This window comes from Perissodus microlepis, chromosome 16 (genome assembly GCF_051167445.1).
Source record: "Perissodus microlepis isolate ML-2025 ecotype Zambia chromosome 16, ASM5116744v1, whole genome shotgun sequence".
NCBI lineage: Eukaryota > Metazoa > Chordata > Actinopteri > Cichliformes > Cichlidae > Perissodus > Perissodus microlepis.
The window spans coordinates 6,210,345-6,225,274 of record NC_140476.1 but is presented as its reverse complement, the minus strand read 5'-3'; the positions used below and the strand labels follow the sequence as shown (position 1 = coordinate 6,225,274).

Below are 14,930 nucleotides of genomic sequence, written 5' to 3'. Positions count from 1 at the left end.
AGAAGTACCTACAGTTTCAAAGTGAGGTATGACAGAGCTGTCTCTCTAAAAATGGATGTTCACCGCTTTCATCACCTTGGCCTACAGCTTGTCCATTTCAGCCTCGTCTGGGCTTTTATGAGACAGCTGATGATTGGTCGGTGGCAGACTGATAGTTCCTCCAAAGGTGAAGTGGTGACTTTGTGTACTTTATGTGTGGTGGCTGCTCGTGTAGATGATAAGTAAAGGTTAACTATCTCACCCTTTCCTTTTTGGAATTCATAATTTACTCCCCTACAAAGGATTGAAGTTGCTAGAGAGTCCTTCCTGTACACTGTAAACCCGAACAAGTTGACTGAACTTAAAACTTTTGTGGAAACTGATTACCTCAAAAGATTTAAGTACACAAACTCATCTCTTCTAAGTATGGGGGTACTCAAAATTTGTATTTATTGTTAACCTAAAAATTTAAAATTATATTTTATTAATTGAGCTTTACTCAAAGACTGTATACTTTAATTTCAATATTTTTGTGTTTCTTGTAGTTTATTATTTTGATGCAACACAATGCAATTATATTACAACCTAAACTCAAATTATCTGATTATTAATTAAAAGATATTTATGTTTCAATGTTTGAGTGTAGACTACTAAAAAAAAAAAAAAAAAAGTACGGAAATTCAGTTACTTTACATTTTGTTTATTTAACATTTTTTCATGAAAATTTAAAAACATCACAAATGTTTTTTATAAAACCACTAACATGGACATCGGCACCATAAAGTGAGCATTATAAATTCTGTGTAGAACATTTATCTTTTTATAAAATCACAAAGGACGACATCAGTCCTAATTGCATCTTTCTCAAAATACACAAAAATGCAAAACAAAAAGTCAAATACTAATCACTTTTTTTTTAAATAGAAATGAAAAACAATTTTTTAAAATGGGTACAAAGACGATCAGCTTCCAAATAACCAGATAAGGCAGTCAAGTATAGGAAAATTAGGTAAACTGATGGAGTTAAATCCACCCAAAGCCTGTAGTAAACTTAAAGTGCTTCAAACAAAGTGCTCAGTAACAGAGTGCATGCCCTAACAAACATTGCCTTATAGTCCTTAAGAGCATGTAGGCAGGGGTTTCAGGGGTTTGCCGTCATCAAGCCCCATGAAGATATTTTGGACAAAGGCAAATGTGTGAACCAGCTTCCTGGGGTAGTCTAAATGCAGAGCATAGATCAAGCCAAACAATAAAGCAAATGCATCTGCAAATCTGGGAATATCACGCATCACCTAGTCGCCTTTCACCACAACAGCCATGCTTGAGGAAGTAAAATGGACTGGACTGGGAAGCGCTGTCGGTAACCACTGTGAGAAGGGCAACTGGAGTGTCAATGAGGGTCGACTCATCCAATGCGTCCGCCTGGAATAGACACAGTATCAATGGTAAATGGCCTGTATTTGTATAGCGCTTTACACATTCAGTCATCCACACATTCACACACTGGTGATGGCAGCTACATTGTAGCCACAGCCACCCTGGGGCGAACTGACAGAGGCGAGGCTGCCGGACACTGGCACCAGCGGGCCCTCTGACCACCACCAGTAGGCAACGGGTGAAGTGTCTTGCCCAAGGACACAACGACCGAGACTGTCGGAGCCAGGGCTCGAACCGGCAACCTTCTGATTACAAGACAAACTGCCAACTCTTGAGCCACGATCGCCCCAATTAAATAAGTAAGGTTGGTTTGAGAGAATGTGACAAGCATGACCTGTAATCTAGCAAAACATTCAGCAGTGTAGTGGGTTACTTTGTAACGAGTTAGGGTACTCTACTTTTTTGAAAAATGTACATTAACGTGTTAGCTTCTTGCATTACATAATTTGTATTTTTGTTATTTTTCTAAAAAAAAAAGTAATTTTTTATTTCATGACTTTATCTCAAAAAGAAACTAAATCTTGACTTCAGCCTGGTTTTTGGGCCACCTGCAGCGTAGCCATAGTGCTGTGATATGCCTGTGCCCTGCTCCTGACCTGTGTGTGTTTGTGTGTGAGGGTTTTCTAAAGAGAGGGTATTTTGTTTGTACAATTTGGTAGCTGCTAGGGTATTAAATTGTATTTAAAAAAAAAATCCATAGCATTTTATCTTACTGGCAGAATTTAAGTAATGCAAAAATACACTTACATTACATGTCTAAAAGAATTCTGGGTCCTCCTCCCGCAGGTATACAGAGAATACATGTTTATGAAACTGCATGACATCAGACTCTACTAAATTTTGGAGACTTTTCTTTTAAGATACAACCTTTCTGTCTCTTGTGACAGAGAGTCTGTTTCTTAATCATTTGACAAAAACCCTACACAGTATTTTAAAATAGTGTTCTTCAGATCAGAGCTGTAATCTATATAGAACATGGGGTTCAAAGCAAGGAAAAATTGTGTGTTTATCAGTGAAACTTTTAATTTGTGTTAATTTTATCATTATCAATATATGAAATCTTCACCTTAAGGGACTTAATGAATGGTTTCTTCTAAATATTAGAAATGATTGAGTCATTTCACATCATATGAAAATATTAATTTTTAATACAAATTTGGCCCTATAAAAATGGAAACTCAGTAACAAAGATAATGGAGATTCTCTAAACACGAGTGAATATCACAGTAAAATTGTTGATTGTGATTTACACATTGGATGTATCCTCAGTGATTTGGTACAATTATACAACATTTTATAAGAACTGAACAACTGATGAAACAACTTACTTATGAGACCACATATGAAGTGTTATAACTTACCACAAAAGGTGAACTGTGCCACTGACCCTTGGTAGATCTGCACATGATTTAAAAAAAAAAAAAAAATGCATTATAAATACTAACACAGCTATTAATAATTAAACTGGTGGGGTACATTTAAGATGTTAATGTCACAAAATAAAATAGACTGGTAGAAAGAAGTACAAGGAAATGGTAATGGGGGGAGCCATGAAAATATCTTTTCAACATGATTCAGTGTGACAAAGCCGGGGCATGATTTAAAAAAAACAGGTCTTTTAACCTAAAAATGTTTTAATGGCCATGAAGAAAGGACTCTTCAATAGATCTTTCAACTCACCTGTATTTTTAAAACGGTCTCCACCTGAAATTAATTGCAGTCTGAATTTTTTTTTCTTCTGTCTTTTTGTCGTCGGTCTTCAGCCTTGGAAGGAAAAAATAAAAATATTGAAAACCTTATCAGCACACTAATTATACAAAACCTTGCTATATTTCAATTGTTTTAGATAGAAGTTGCCACTGCTAGCTAAGTCACTTTTGAACGATGCTAATGAGAAGAAAAAAAAAAACCTGCCGAACAACGAGGCTGCTGTTGTAAAAACGCCAACTTTCTTGCGTTGGCAAGGGGTCGTTAAAATATCACTAAGACCCTTTCTTTATGTGTGATTCTTAGTAAAACTGTGTTTTAATCGGTTAAAACTGACAACATAATCTATGTTTGAAAAAGAGCGCGAACAACAGCGAACAACTATTCACCACCTGGGTCTGTGCTTTTTAACACAACAGCGCATTCGAAAAGAAGTTCTTGCCTGCAACATATTAATATACTTGCTTTTTTACGGAAAAAATAAACATAACAAAGGTTCCGTTTTACTTACAAGTTTCTCCAAATGTGCTCTCCAGTCGCTCGAGAAGGGCAGCCATATTGAACAGAATTTTCTGTCAACGTCGTTCAGGTTAGAGAGAAAACGTCATGACGTAGTTGACGTACACATGCGGAGCTCGGAAAAAAAACATTTACTCAAAAATCATAATTAAGAAAGCAGTATTTACTCTTAACTTCTAAGCCATGTACAATTATAACTGTTTGAATCTTTAACAGAACAGAAAAGTTTTAAGTTGTTTCAACTTTGTGAGGAATTTCAATTGTTATATCCACAAACTTTATAAGTCAGGTAGACTGTTGGGGTTTACAGTGTACACTTATGATTTATTAGCTTCGTAGCTGCTGTATGCATCTAAAATAATGTAGGAAAAATGGGATAAATTCTGACGAATTTCATTGTAAACCCTAAACCTACCAGTAAATTTGGACCTCCGTAAACCAAATCCCTAAAAAAACAACCAAAAACAACCCATAGCTGACATTTTTTTTTCCAAACAAATTACCTTTAAAGTGTTATGGAATAAAATATTCCATAAAACAATAACATTTTTCCAAATTTCATCTCGTACACAGATTCAGATTTGTAGTATCAGTTGGCTGCAGGTAAAAACTAAAATCTTTCTTCCACCTAAAGAAGCTTTGGGTTAGCAGCTGGGATTATAGCTTTTCTCAAACCAGCATCTTTCATGTGCTTTCCATTCTGTCACCAATCCACACATGAATTTTCCATGATTGCTAATTTGCCAAAACTGCTCCCATCTGCCGACTTAAGATAGAGGAGTGTTTCTGTGCTATGTCAAAAGATGAAATGAGCTTAGCTTTCACTTAATTCCCTCATGGCTTTCTGCCATGTGCTTAAAGCCGCCAAGCTCTCAATCCCAAAAACGCCTTAGATCAATAATGGGAGGGGCAGGAGGTAATTGCAGCATCAATCACAACCACTTTGTTGGGGGCAGAAATATGAAGTGGAATATTTAAACAAATGGGTCTCCAGTGCAAATGGTATTATTGGCTATTAGTTAACTTCATTGTAGATTTGTTCTGCCTTCTAGTGATGCAGTGATTGCTAACAAATCCTGGGCGTATTTACAGGAATAACGGTCTCTTACTGCAGTCATGTGCATACTGGGTATAACCAGCAAGGCCTTCATGATTTAGTGAAGGCTTGGGCACAGACTGGCACTCACTACTGACAGCTGAAATGTATGTAAAATATTGAATAAAGATGAAAGAGTCTGCAGTGCAGCGCAGCGTCTGCACTTAATAAGTCTCATGAGAAGGCTGCGACTAACTGGCGATGCCTATTGAATATAAAACGCTACATTTTCAATTTTGAGTTCATATGCTAGACGTTATTTTGTTGCCCCGCAGCATTGTTAGATTTGATGTTCTGGGAAAATGGGATGATGTAATTCCTGAGTGGTAGAAAAAAGTATAACCCAGATGGCATTAAAACAGTTTTTCTTTATCAGTGCTTTTAGAAATCCACTGCATTTTACTGATACACAATATCAAATTAAAGTGACAAATGGATGCCACCAGCTGTGAGTAAAACATCCCAGTGAACCCTCCCACATTAAGACCATGACCGGCCACTTCCCCTCTTATTCTCCCAGAAACAATGACCCTTCACTCCCTCACCTCTTGTCTGGTTTCCTAGAATGGACAACAGAGCTGACGTTGCCAGATTGAGACGTGAAACCAGCCCATTGTTTGTCCTGCAGAGAGGCAGGAAGTGTGCACAGTGTTGTCCCTGCGCCTTCTCTGGAACTTCTCTCCCTTTGCCAGTATTGTGTAAGCTTAAAGCTCTTGATAGGTTGGTGTAATGGTGAGACCTTTCCTTCACTTGAGAACTTACAGTAGCTTCACTCTCAAAGTGTCTGCAAGAATAACATATCTGCTAAATGCTCTGGAAACTGTGCAGTATTGCTCTTATTGGAAACCTCTGGTTATATTCTTTTTCTTTGATACATAAATTGTCCCTTTTGTGTTTCAGTAACTGAAATGTTAAAATTTGTAGAAATCTGCAAGTGTTTTCAGAACAAGCACGCTGCTTGTGCAGCAAAGTAAACTGGAATCTTATTTGTGCTTTGTTTGCATTTTTATTCATATGCTTAGAATTTATATTCTCGCTTCTACACCCTGAGTCTTAGGCTGCATAAACATGAATGTAATTGCTCGTCACACATCATATCACCATTTTTGCAGTGAGGTCTTGTAGTTTCCCCAGGCAGTTTTGTTTTCTCTATAATACACAAAGCATCTGTCCATATATCAGGACATTTATGTTTAAAAGGAATGCTTGTCAGAAATGCTTGAGGAAGTAAGCTAAATGTGTCCAAGTCGCCTTTAGCTATGGGAAGTTGGGAAAGTGGAGATGGATGAGTAAACTAGGGAAACAAATCATTAAATTTGATCTCCTGGAGCATAAAATCCTGAAAGTTTTACCTCTCGAGGTGTTGAAAATTTTTGCAGGGAGTTGTAGGGTTATATCAATCAAACCCTTAAACTCTTAATCTGTTGAAAAAATAAATAAATGGGGGGAAAAGGTAGCTAACTTGCTAATGGATAGTTGAGCTAGGATACTTATCACATAAGTCTTCAAGGGTCCGCATGAGTGACATTTCATCATTAGGTGATGAATTCGAGGGTCCATGCGTATGTCCACACGCCTGCTGCTCCTGCTAAGAACTTGCTTTAGACCAACAACGCATTCACCCCAGGCAATAGACTTTAAGCCAACTTAAATGGAGTGCATCTGGAACACCTACTGGGCCATCGGGTCAGCAGCAAAGTACAATCAAGGCTTGAACTGATTAGTTAGACTTAGTTAGGTTGGTATTGAACAATTTCTTTTTTCAGCAGGTTTGATGGAAATCATTTATGTGGGTAAGTTAAATAATTACCTGCTATCAAACTGATAAGAGTCCACCTTAATTATTAAGCTTTACTTAAATACATCTGACAGCTTAACAACAACATTAACTGGTAATTTGCTAAATATTTGCCATGTTTCACTCTCGTTTTTTGCATTCATTTATATACATGTAAAGTTATCTTGATACAATGCAAAATTATTTTGATTGTAAGAAGTCACTCTTAATTTGTACATGTACAAATGTTTGTTGCTTCCTGGGGTTGTTCATTGTAGTGTAAAAAGTTTGCTATTGTGTAAGTGTATTTTTTAGGATAAACTCCTTGAATACGTACAGTCTCATTTACTTAGGGTTATTTTTTGTTAACAATTGGGATTTATGGACTAAAGTCATACCAGATGGGCACACCAGATATCAAAGTGTAACCATCTTCACATTTTCCAACATCTTTTTGACATTTTAAAAAAAATCTGTGGCAGGCTATGGAAAAGGCTGATTGTAAGAAACCACAGAGCGGGAACAAAAAGCTAAGAATATACCCAAATTGGACTTAACGGCCTATCTTATGGCCTTTTCACCAAAGAGTCACAGTCTTTCTTTTCTGAGTTCTCTGAGGGGAAGCAATGAAAGTGAGCTGCTGTTGGGCGGTTTTCCAAATAAAGAGCCAACTATTCCATTTTCTGAATTCTTTAAATGGTAAATTGTCTCATGATCAGCGATTAAATTGGGTGAAATTGCAAATTTAATGCAGAGAATTTGGATAATCACATAATAAGCCTCCTTTTGTAATTGCACACACTTTCTTGCTCTTCCTCAAATGTAAAGCAAGTTAGGAGCCATTGATTTCAATTGCCTTCCACTTTATCCAATAAGGAAAGCTAGGCACCCAACTAATCACTCAAGATGCAAACGGGTTCAGAGGCTCCATGCACCATTTATGATTGGTCAGAATCTGCCAGTCTTCATTAAAACCTCCCCCTGAAAGCTCCAAATGCACCAGCATCCTCCACTGAGTCCAAATACTGCATTCATTTTATTCTTTTTAGGTTCTTTCACTGCAAACCTCAAACATGAAGCGCTTGAATTATCAGCTGGAGCATACCAGCTTTGTAGTATACATCATTATTTAAACTGTGATGACGGACTGCTTGTCCACTCAACACATTTCTGATTTATTGTTCTTTCTCTCTTCAAGCCATCCCCCCACTGTTCTACATTAAATTTAAGACCCCCCCCTCCTTTTTCCATCACTATAAGTGCCTCATTCTTAACCAGACGGCTCTGCCTGACCCATCCCACCACCGCCCACTTCTGAGTTCCCCTCTCCTAATCTTTTTCCTCCTCATGCTTTGAATGGCAGATCCTGCAGCATCCACAGAAAGATGGAGGGATGCTGTAGGGATGCTAGACAAGAGAGCGAAGAAGGCATTTACGAGTAATGTGCACTTTATGGGAATCTCCAGTTTTTTAAAACACTAGAAAAAGGTACCTTTTCTTGGATTGGACAAAAAGCCATTCCGGGATTCTCTCCAGGACACACTGCTAGAGTCTTTGCACCTCTGGACACGGCTCTTGAAGGGAAGGCTAGAGAGGGAGGGGAGACAAAGCAAGGAGATACAGGATACGGTAGAGGACGCGAGGAGGTTTTTGTTTTTTTTGTTTTTCCACGAGAGAATGGGCGGACTAGGCTGGTGTCTCGCCACCGTCTTCAGTTGGGCAAAATTTTTCTTCTATTGCATCTTTCCTTTCTGGAAGCCAGGGAAAAGCAAAAACAAGGTACAGCTGGTATTTTAGATGTATTTACCTTCAATAAAATATAATTTTGATGTCTTATTTTGTTAATTTAAGAGGCAGGAACCTTTATATTGAAGTTGACCTTTTTTTTGGTGTCTCTAGCTGCTGCCTATAGCTCAGTGCTGAGGTGGGCTGGGTTAAGACCATACTTTAGTGGTGTAGCAGTGTCACTTTGTCAGTCTGTTAGTTTGGTTCAAAATGAAATGTCTATCTGCTGAAATTCAACTCATGGTTTCAAGAAAGTGCAGGTTAATGATACTGGTGCCCCTCTTGAATTTCCTCTTGCACCACAGCGAGGTTTACATTTGCGGTTTTGACTGAAATGCTTGGATAGTATTGGAATGATTATAATATGAACTGAGACAGATATTCCAAAATATTCAAGTCAAGGTATACAGGCTTTAGAAAGCTGCCAGTTTGTCACCTTTACAGTATGTTCAAGGTGGCAGGTTGTGGACCAGGTCATTGCATTATAAAGACAGAGCTGGCATTTCCAACTTTTCAGCGTGCAAGGTCCAATGTAGGAGGGGGCATGTGTAACCCTCGCCACAATCTTTTCATAACCTAAGTAGTTTTTCTTTTTTCTTTCTTTATTTTATTTTTTATTTTTTTGCCAAACCAAGCAGTTTTTTTTGTGCCTTAGCTGCACCAGTTAGGGTTTTTTGTCTTTAACCTAATGTCTAAACATGGCCAGCAGATAAAAGCAAAATAATATTAAAAAGCAAACACACTGAAAACAAATGGGGGGGGGGGGGGGATAAAACTCGTTAAACTAATGTGATGAACATGGCAAAAATCATGCATTCTAAACAATAGTGCATTGTCTTTGTTGTTATTATTATGAGCACGCTTTGCAGGAAGGAAAACTTGCCACAGATTTAGATGCAGCTTTAGCTCATCTATAGAGAACACTGGGTGTGATCGCTGATGAAACTTAATGAATTACAGCCTTTGACGGAAGATGTATGAGAAGTTATTTGTTATTCTCGTGATTAAGATCTGCAGTTGCCAAATGACAAAGGAAATTTAATATTTGTGTGATCCTCAGCAGCCTGGCATGGTATGATGAGCTGGAGAGATAAGCGCGTTGGCACAGACACGTCAAAACAGCAGGATATTAGCAGATTGACTTGACATGGCACTTTTTCTGATTGTAGGTCCTGTGTTGATGAATAGAACCATTAATCCTGTAAAAGCAGCTGCTCAGTGTGTTAGTTCACACATCCTCATATGACACAGCCACTTGCTACACTCAGCCCTGTGTTGCATTTGAAACATTCATTTGAATATTGTACTCACACTGTTTATTTTATTAGTTTTTGATTTAGGTGACTTTCTTATTTGATGTCAAAATTATCTGTCAGCCAGAATCTTTAAATTGCGGATGTGCTTATTGGACAATCTGATATCCTCGTGTTGGTGTTGTTCCCTCGTCATCATAAATAATGTTGTTCCAGGTTCAACATTGCAAGTGACCAATCACCTTCTCCTGACGTCATCCGCGACCTTGAAAAAAACAAACGCCTTCAAAAAATCTACTTCAATTGCGAGAAAAGAAACCGCCTCTGTAAGGACAATATGTATAATGCTTACCGTTTATTAAAGAAAAGTATCCTGAAATTCAAAGAATTCAAGTTCCTGGATCGGCGGACAGAAGCAGTTTCTCTTCTCGCAAGTGAAGTAGATTTTTTTTAAGGCGGTATTTTTTCAAAGGCAGAAAAGGGGGACGTCACAACAATGTGATTGGTCACTTGCAATGTTGAACCTGGAACAACATTTATTATGATGATGTGGGAACAACACCGACGCGAGGATATCAGATCATCCAACCTTATTATGAACAGAATATATCCTGTAATATATCTTATCTCATTCTGGTCAGAAGTATAAAACAAATTTCTTATCGTGACAAGATTTTTTTTTTTTTGTGTGTGTGAATTTGAACAGTTTGTTTGCTGTGCTTGCTACTTATTTCCCCTGGAGGATATTAAAGGCTCTAATAGGAAGATCAGATCCTCATGGCTTTGCTTTGGTTGGTTTCTTTTCAAAGAGATTGCAAGTATTAGGAATGCAGAGAGAGAGTTGTAGAAATAAGTTTACCGTGCATTTGGGTGAATCTGTGTAGGTGGAGAGGATATTTGGATAACCAATGCCAATGCATTTTATTATTTATGTGATAACTGCTTAAAAAGAGCATTAAATCTGGCCTTAACGTGCCCAGACCTGACCACTCACAGGCGAGGTGAATAACGCTGACACCTTTTAGTGGGTGGGACATATCAGAAAGAAAGTGAACAACTGGTCCTCAGAGCTGATGTGTTAGAAAGTGGAAAAACAAGCAAGTGTTATTTGTTATTAGTATTGCTATGTAATAAGGGACATAACAGATGGAGTCACCTGTGTCATCTATGGCTTTAAAGGGCCTTTTCACTTATGAACCTTAGAGTCTTTTAAAGAATAGGCCTGACCACCCTGAAATGCCTCACATTGTGTACTGCAGCCGTGTTATTGTTGCTTTCATGGGTCAGTGTGTTCTGGTGTTGGGCGGACGGTCCTTCCTCTCAGCAGAAAGAACAGAGGAAAAACGTGCACACACATGTGAGCGTTCTCACAGGGAGGGCGGCGGGCCTGCATTGTTTGCAACAGATGGGAGTCACAGGGGTGTGTGTGTGTGTGTGTGTGTGTGTGTGTGTCTGTGTGAGGCCTGCTGGAGTGTGTTCTTCCTCTGTCTGTCAACAAGTGAACTCCCCTTCATGTAGCACGTCAGGACATCGGCCAAGATCACAGAACACACCCCTCTGCTGTTTGCACATTCACTCTCCCTTTATCCGCCTGCTTATCTACTATCTTCATCTATCTATGTGATCACTGACTACAGACCCCTGTTTTTTTCAGGGTTTTTTTGTTTCTCCCGCCCTCTTTTTCATCCATGTCTGATAGCCTTTGCTTATTTTTTCTTCTTTTATCAGTTCAGTCTTTTTTTTTTCTTCTGTCTCTTGTTTTGAGCCCGTTGTAACAGGCTGGGCAGCTTTGATCTCACTCAGCTGTTTATCCGTCTTTACATGGTTCAAGGACAGTGATCCGACAGCAGTTAATCTTCTTAATTGTCTCGCTGTCCGCTCTTGGCTCTGGTTTTACAAAAGAAACCGAAATGGTCAAGGTTAAAGATGTACTAAAACAAATTATTTGAGTGATCTGATTAGTCGTAGAAATTTGCCCTTCTTTCCTTTCCTGCATTACAATCCCTCAGTCTCTGTAGTCCCTCTTTATAATTTATTGCCGGGCTACACCAAACAGCCACAACATTATAACCACTAACAGGTGAAATGAGTAATATAATTCATCCTGTTACATAAAGCTGCCATTCTTCTGGATGTTACTTTGATATTCAATTCAATTCAATTTTATTTATATAGCGCCAAATCACAACAAAAGTCGCCTCAAGGCGCTTCATAGATACAGAGAAAAACCCAACAATCATATGACCCCCTATGAGCAAGCACTTTGGCGACAGTGGGAAGGAAAAACTCCCTTTTAACGGGAAGAAACCTTCGGCAGAACCAGGCTCAGGGAGGGGCGGGGCCATCTGCTGTGACCGGTTGGGATGAGAGAAGGAAGACAGGATAAAAGACATGCTGTGGAAGAGACAGGTTAATAACAGATATGATTCAATGCAGAGAGGTCTATCTAGGATATCTGTGCAGCACTTCCAGCAGGACAGGGCATCCAGCCACACCGCAAACCTGCTCATGAACCCGAGCTGACCTGACTTCAAACTCCCCAGATCAAACTGAACATCTGTGGGATGCACCACAACAAGCCCGATCCACGTAGGGTCCAACCACTGGAAACAAAGCAGTGTCAGATACCCCCAATGACGTCCACACCCCAACAGGTTAGAGCTGTTTTAGTGGCAAAAGGGGAACCTGGACAATAGTTGGGCGTTGGTTTTAATTGTTTTGGCCGATCGCCGTTTGAACAAATACTTGATAAGAAATCAGGGATGCAGTTTGTTCAAAAACCACCAGTGGGTGCTGCTGCTGCACTTAGTTTCTGTTTGATTTTTGGTGGTCTTATAGTGAAATAATGTGACTGGGGTAAAAAAGACTTTGAGTATCTTGTAGAAATTCATTAACTTGATACAGTTTCCTCTGTTACTGTATATAGAAGGCGTTATGACTATCAAAAAATTAATTATGCATCATGCACTGTTACATGAGAGTGTGTTGACAGATAATGTGGAGGATGACTTTATGCAAGAACATAGTGTGCAGTGCTGTGACTGCTTTTATTTCAGCACAGCTAAGCTCTGCTGGACAACTCTTCAGTGCTCTGTCATTCACTGACAGTTATGATTGGGAAGGGCATTGGATTGATTTCACACATGGGGGGCAAGAAGAAAGAAGTAAACAAACAAAGCTTCCTGTCCTGTCATTTCTCAGATGGTAATCAAGCTGCTGACCATGTGGTCAAAAAGCCAATGTCTTGCCACCTACAGCTCTGCCACAGTATAATTTAAGAGGCTAAGGTAGTAATTTCTATCTTTTTTTAGAATGTAGAAAAACAGTGGGGTGTTAAATGACGTCCAAAAACAAATTGATTTCCAGCAACATGTCAGCTGTGCTCTCCATCAACATGTGTGCCAGACAGTGTAAAGTCTCACAGGACTGTTGATGTTCAAGTGCTGAATGTTAAGTTGCAGTTAGTTTGTATTTGGTCCTTTTTTTTTTTTTGTGCAAGTTTGACAGGATAAGCATTGCTGCTGGAGCTGCGTTTCATTAAAGCAAAGGCTTCTCAATGAGAGATTTGAGATGTCTGCTTCTATTAACTATGAAAAGATACTACAGTATTTAAAATAAATAAATAAATAGAATGAAAAAGCAGGGAAAAACAAGGAGTCTTAATATTTAAATTCTCCACATTTGATGTTTCCCTGGCTTCTTTCTCGTAATGTGTTTGACTGGGACCAGCAGTGCAGAGGTTGGCACCATCTCCTTAGACCTAGAAGGTCCTGGGTTAGAATCCACTCGATGGCTGAAGTTTGTATCCCTATAATCTGCACAGTCTGATTTACGCCTACAGTCCAGAGACATACATATTGGCTAAATTGACGTTTCTAAATTGGCCGTAGGTGTAAATGTGAGCATGAATAGTTATGTCTCTGTGTTAACCCTGCAACAGACTGATCACCTGTCCATGGTGTACACTGGTTCTTGCCCCGTGACAGCTGGGATAAACTTCAGCCCCCCCACCCTGAACTGCAAAGGTGGAAGTAGATTTATGTACTGGATGGCAATGAGCGACGAGGGATTATCATAATCCGTGACTTCACTGGACTGTGTGATAGGGCTTTAGCTGCCTCTAAGTGGCCAAAACTCAATAACACAAAATCTTAATTAAAATGTCTAAAACTTACAAACTTTTGAAAACTTTTGAAAACTCTGTGTCATTGGTAATAATTCACTGACCACTAAACCATCCAACTCTTCTTAAATGCTATCATTTAATGAATGAAAGCACCATTAGCTGATGCAATTATAAACTCATTTAGGACTCACCCGTGCTGATGACAGGTGGTCCTCTTGAAGAGCAGTTTTTAATCTGAAAGTGTGAATTGAAGCCATGCGTACTATATAACTTCTTGTTGTGTCAGGCTTTGCATCCTTGTGTGTGTCCGTGTGTTTTTCGTTTTGTCTGTAACCTCGTCTCCTTTAGCGAATGTCTGTGTAGGTGGTGGCCTGTAAGAAATACTGGGCCACTAATCCTCTGTGCCAAAGGGTGAGTATGCATGACTGTTTCTGTGTGTGGGTGGGTTTGTGTATTTACACACCATGTGAGAAAATTGTGAAGATGTGCGCGAGAGGGTGGAGAAGGAAAAGGTGGTTATTGGTGGATGTTTGTGTATATGAATGTGGTGAACTTGATAGTTTAAATGACGTGTATTTATGTTTTGAGGAAATTGTGGGCTGGGATTTTTCTGAGTGTTTTTGTTTATCTCTGATGGGAAATGATGGGTTTGAGTGCACACGTGGGTAGGCTCGAGTAGTATGGAGGATTGTGTGTGCATTTGTGTGTGTGCGCGCATGTGCATGAAAAACCTGCAGAAAGGGATAAAGAGTCATGGGGCTAACATGGTCATTGATGAGCAGTGAGAACTTAATGAGGCAGCTTTTACTTCCTGGCCCCTGTGTTCTTTCTCCCTTTTGTAAAGTGTGAAGAGGTAGTGGGGTCTGTTTAAAGCCACCTACTGTCACTAACCAAGCATGTTGTTTTTGTTTTTTGTTTTTAAACATTTGTATTTCTGCACATAAGGGGATATATGTCAGTCAAATTCCATGTACTGATCGAGCACCAAAACTGCAGTTCCTGGAATGACCACCAGAGGCTGTCCCCATAGACTACCATGTTAAAATGACCAACTTTAAAGTAGAAACAAACATGACCCTGAGACTGGTTGGCGCCTCACTGGCAATCGCATGTCGCTATTTAATCGTTTAATGAAATTGGTCATTCCTTCATTCATTATTGCAGTGATGTCTTGTGCCATTTCACACTCCTTGTGTTAGTTAGGTTGCAGCTGATGGTGCGGGGCATAACAAGCAGATACTGTTTTAGAGC

The 14,930-nt window shown here is 39.2% G+C and overlaps 1 protein-coding gene across 13 annotated transcripts in view; it reads left to right on the top strand.

Moving 5' to 3' along the window:
* Positions 1-14,930, top strand: part of tns1b (tensin 1b) — a 193,605-nt gene that overhangs the window by 28,832 nt on the left and 149,843 nt on the right. For 4 of the 13 annotated variants that reach the window (XM_084908941.1, XM_084908939.1, XM_084908938.1 and 1 more), the window contains exon 1: positions 7,664-8,294. The exons of 4 other annotated variants lie outside the window; for them this stretch is intronic. In XM_084908941.1, coding sequence (XP_084765067.1) covers positions 8,193-8,294 — 102 coding nt within the window. In that variant the 5' untranslated portion in view covers positions 7,664-8,192. Of the gene's footprint in view, positions 1-7,663; positions 8,295-14,930 lie in introns of those variants that run through there. 5 more of the 13 variants (XM_084908947.1, XM_084908946.1, XM_084908937.1 and 2 more) reach the window with 3 other exon arrangements.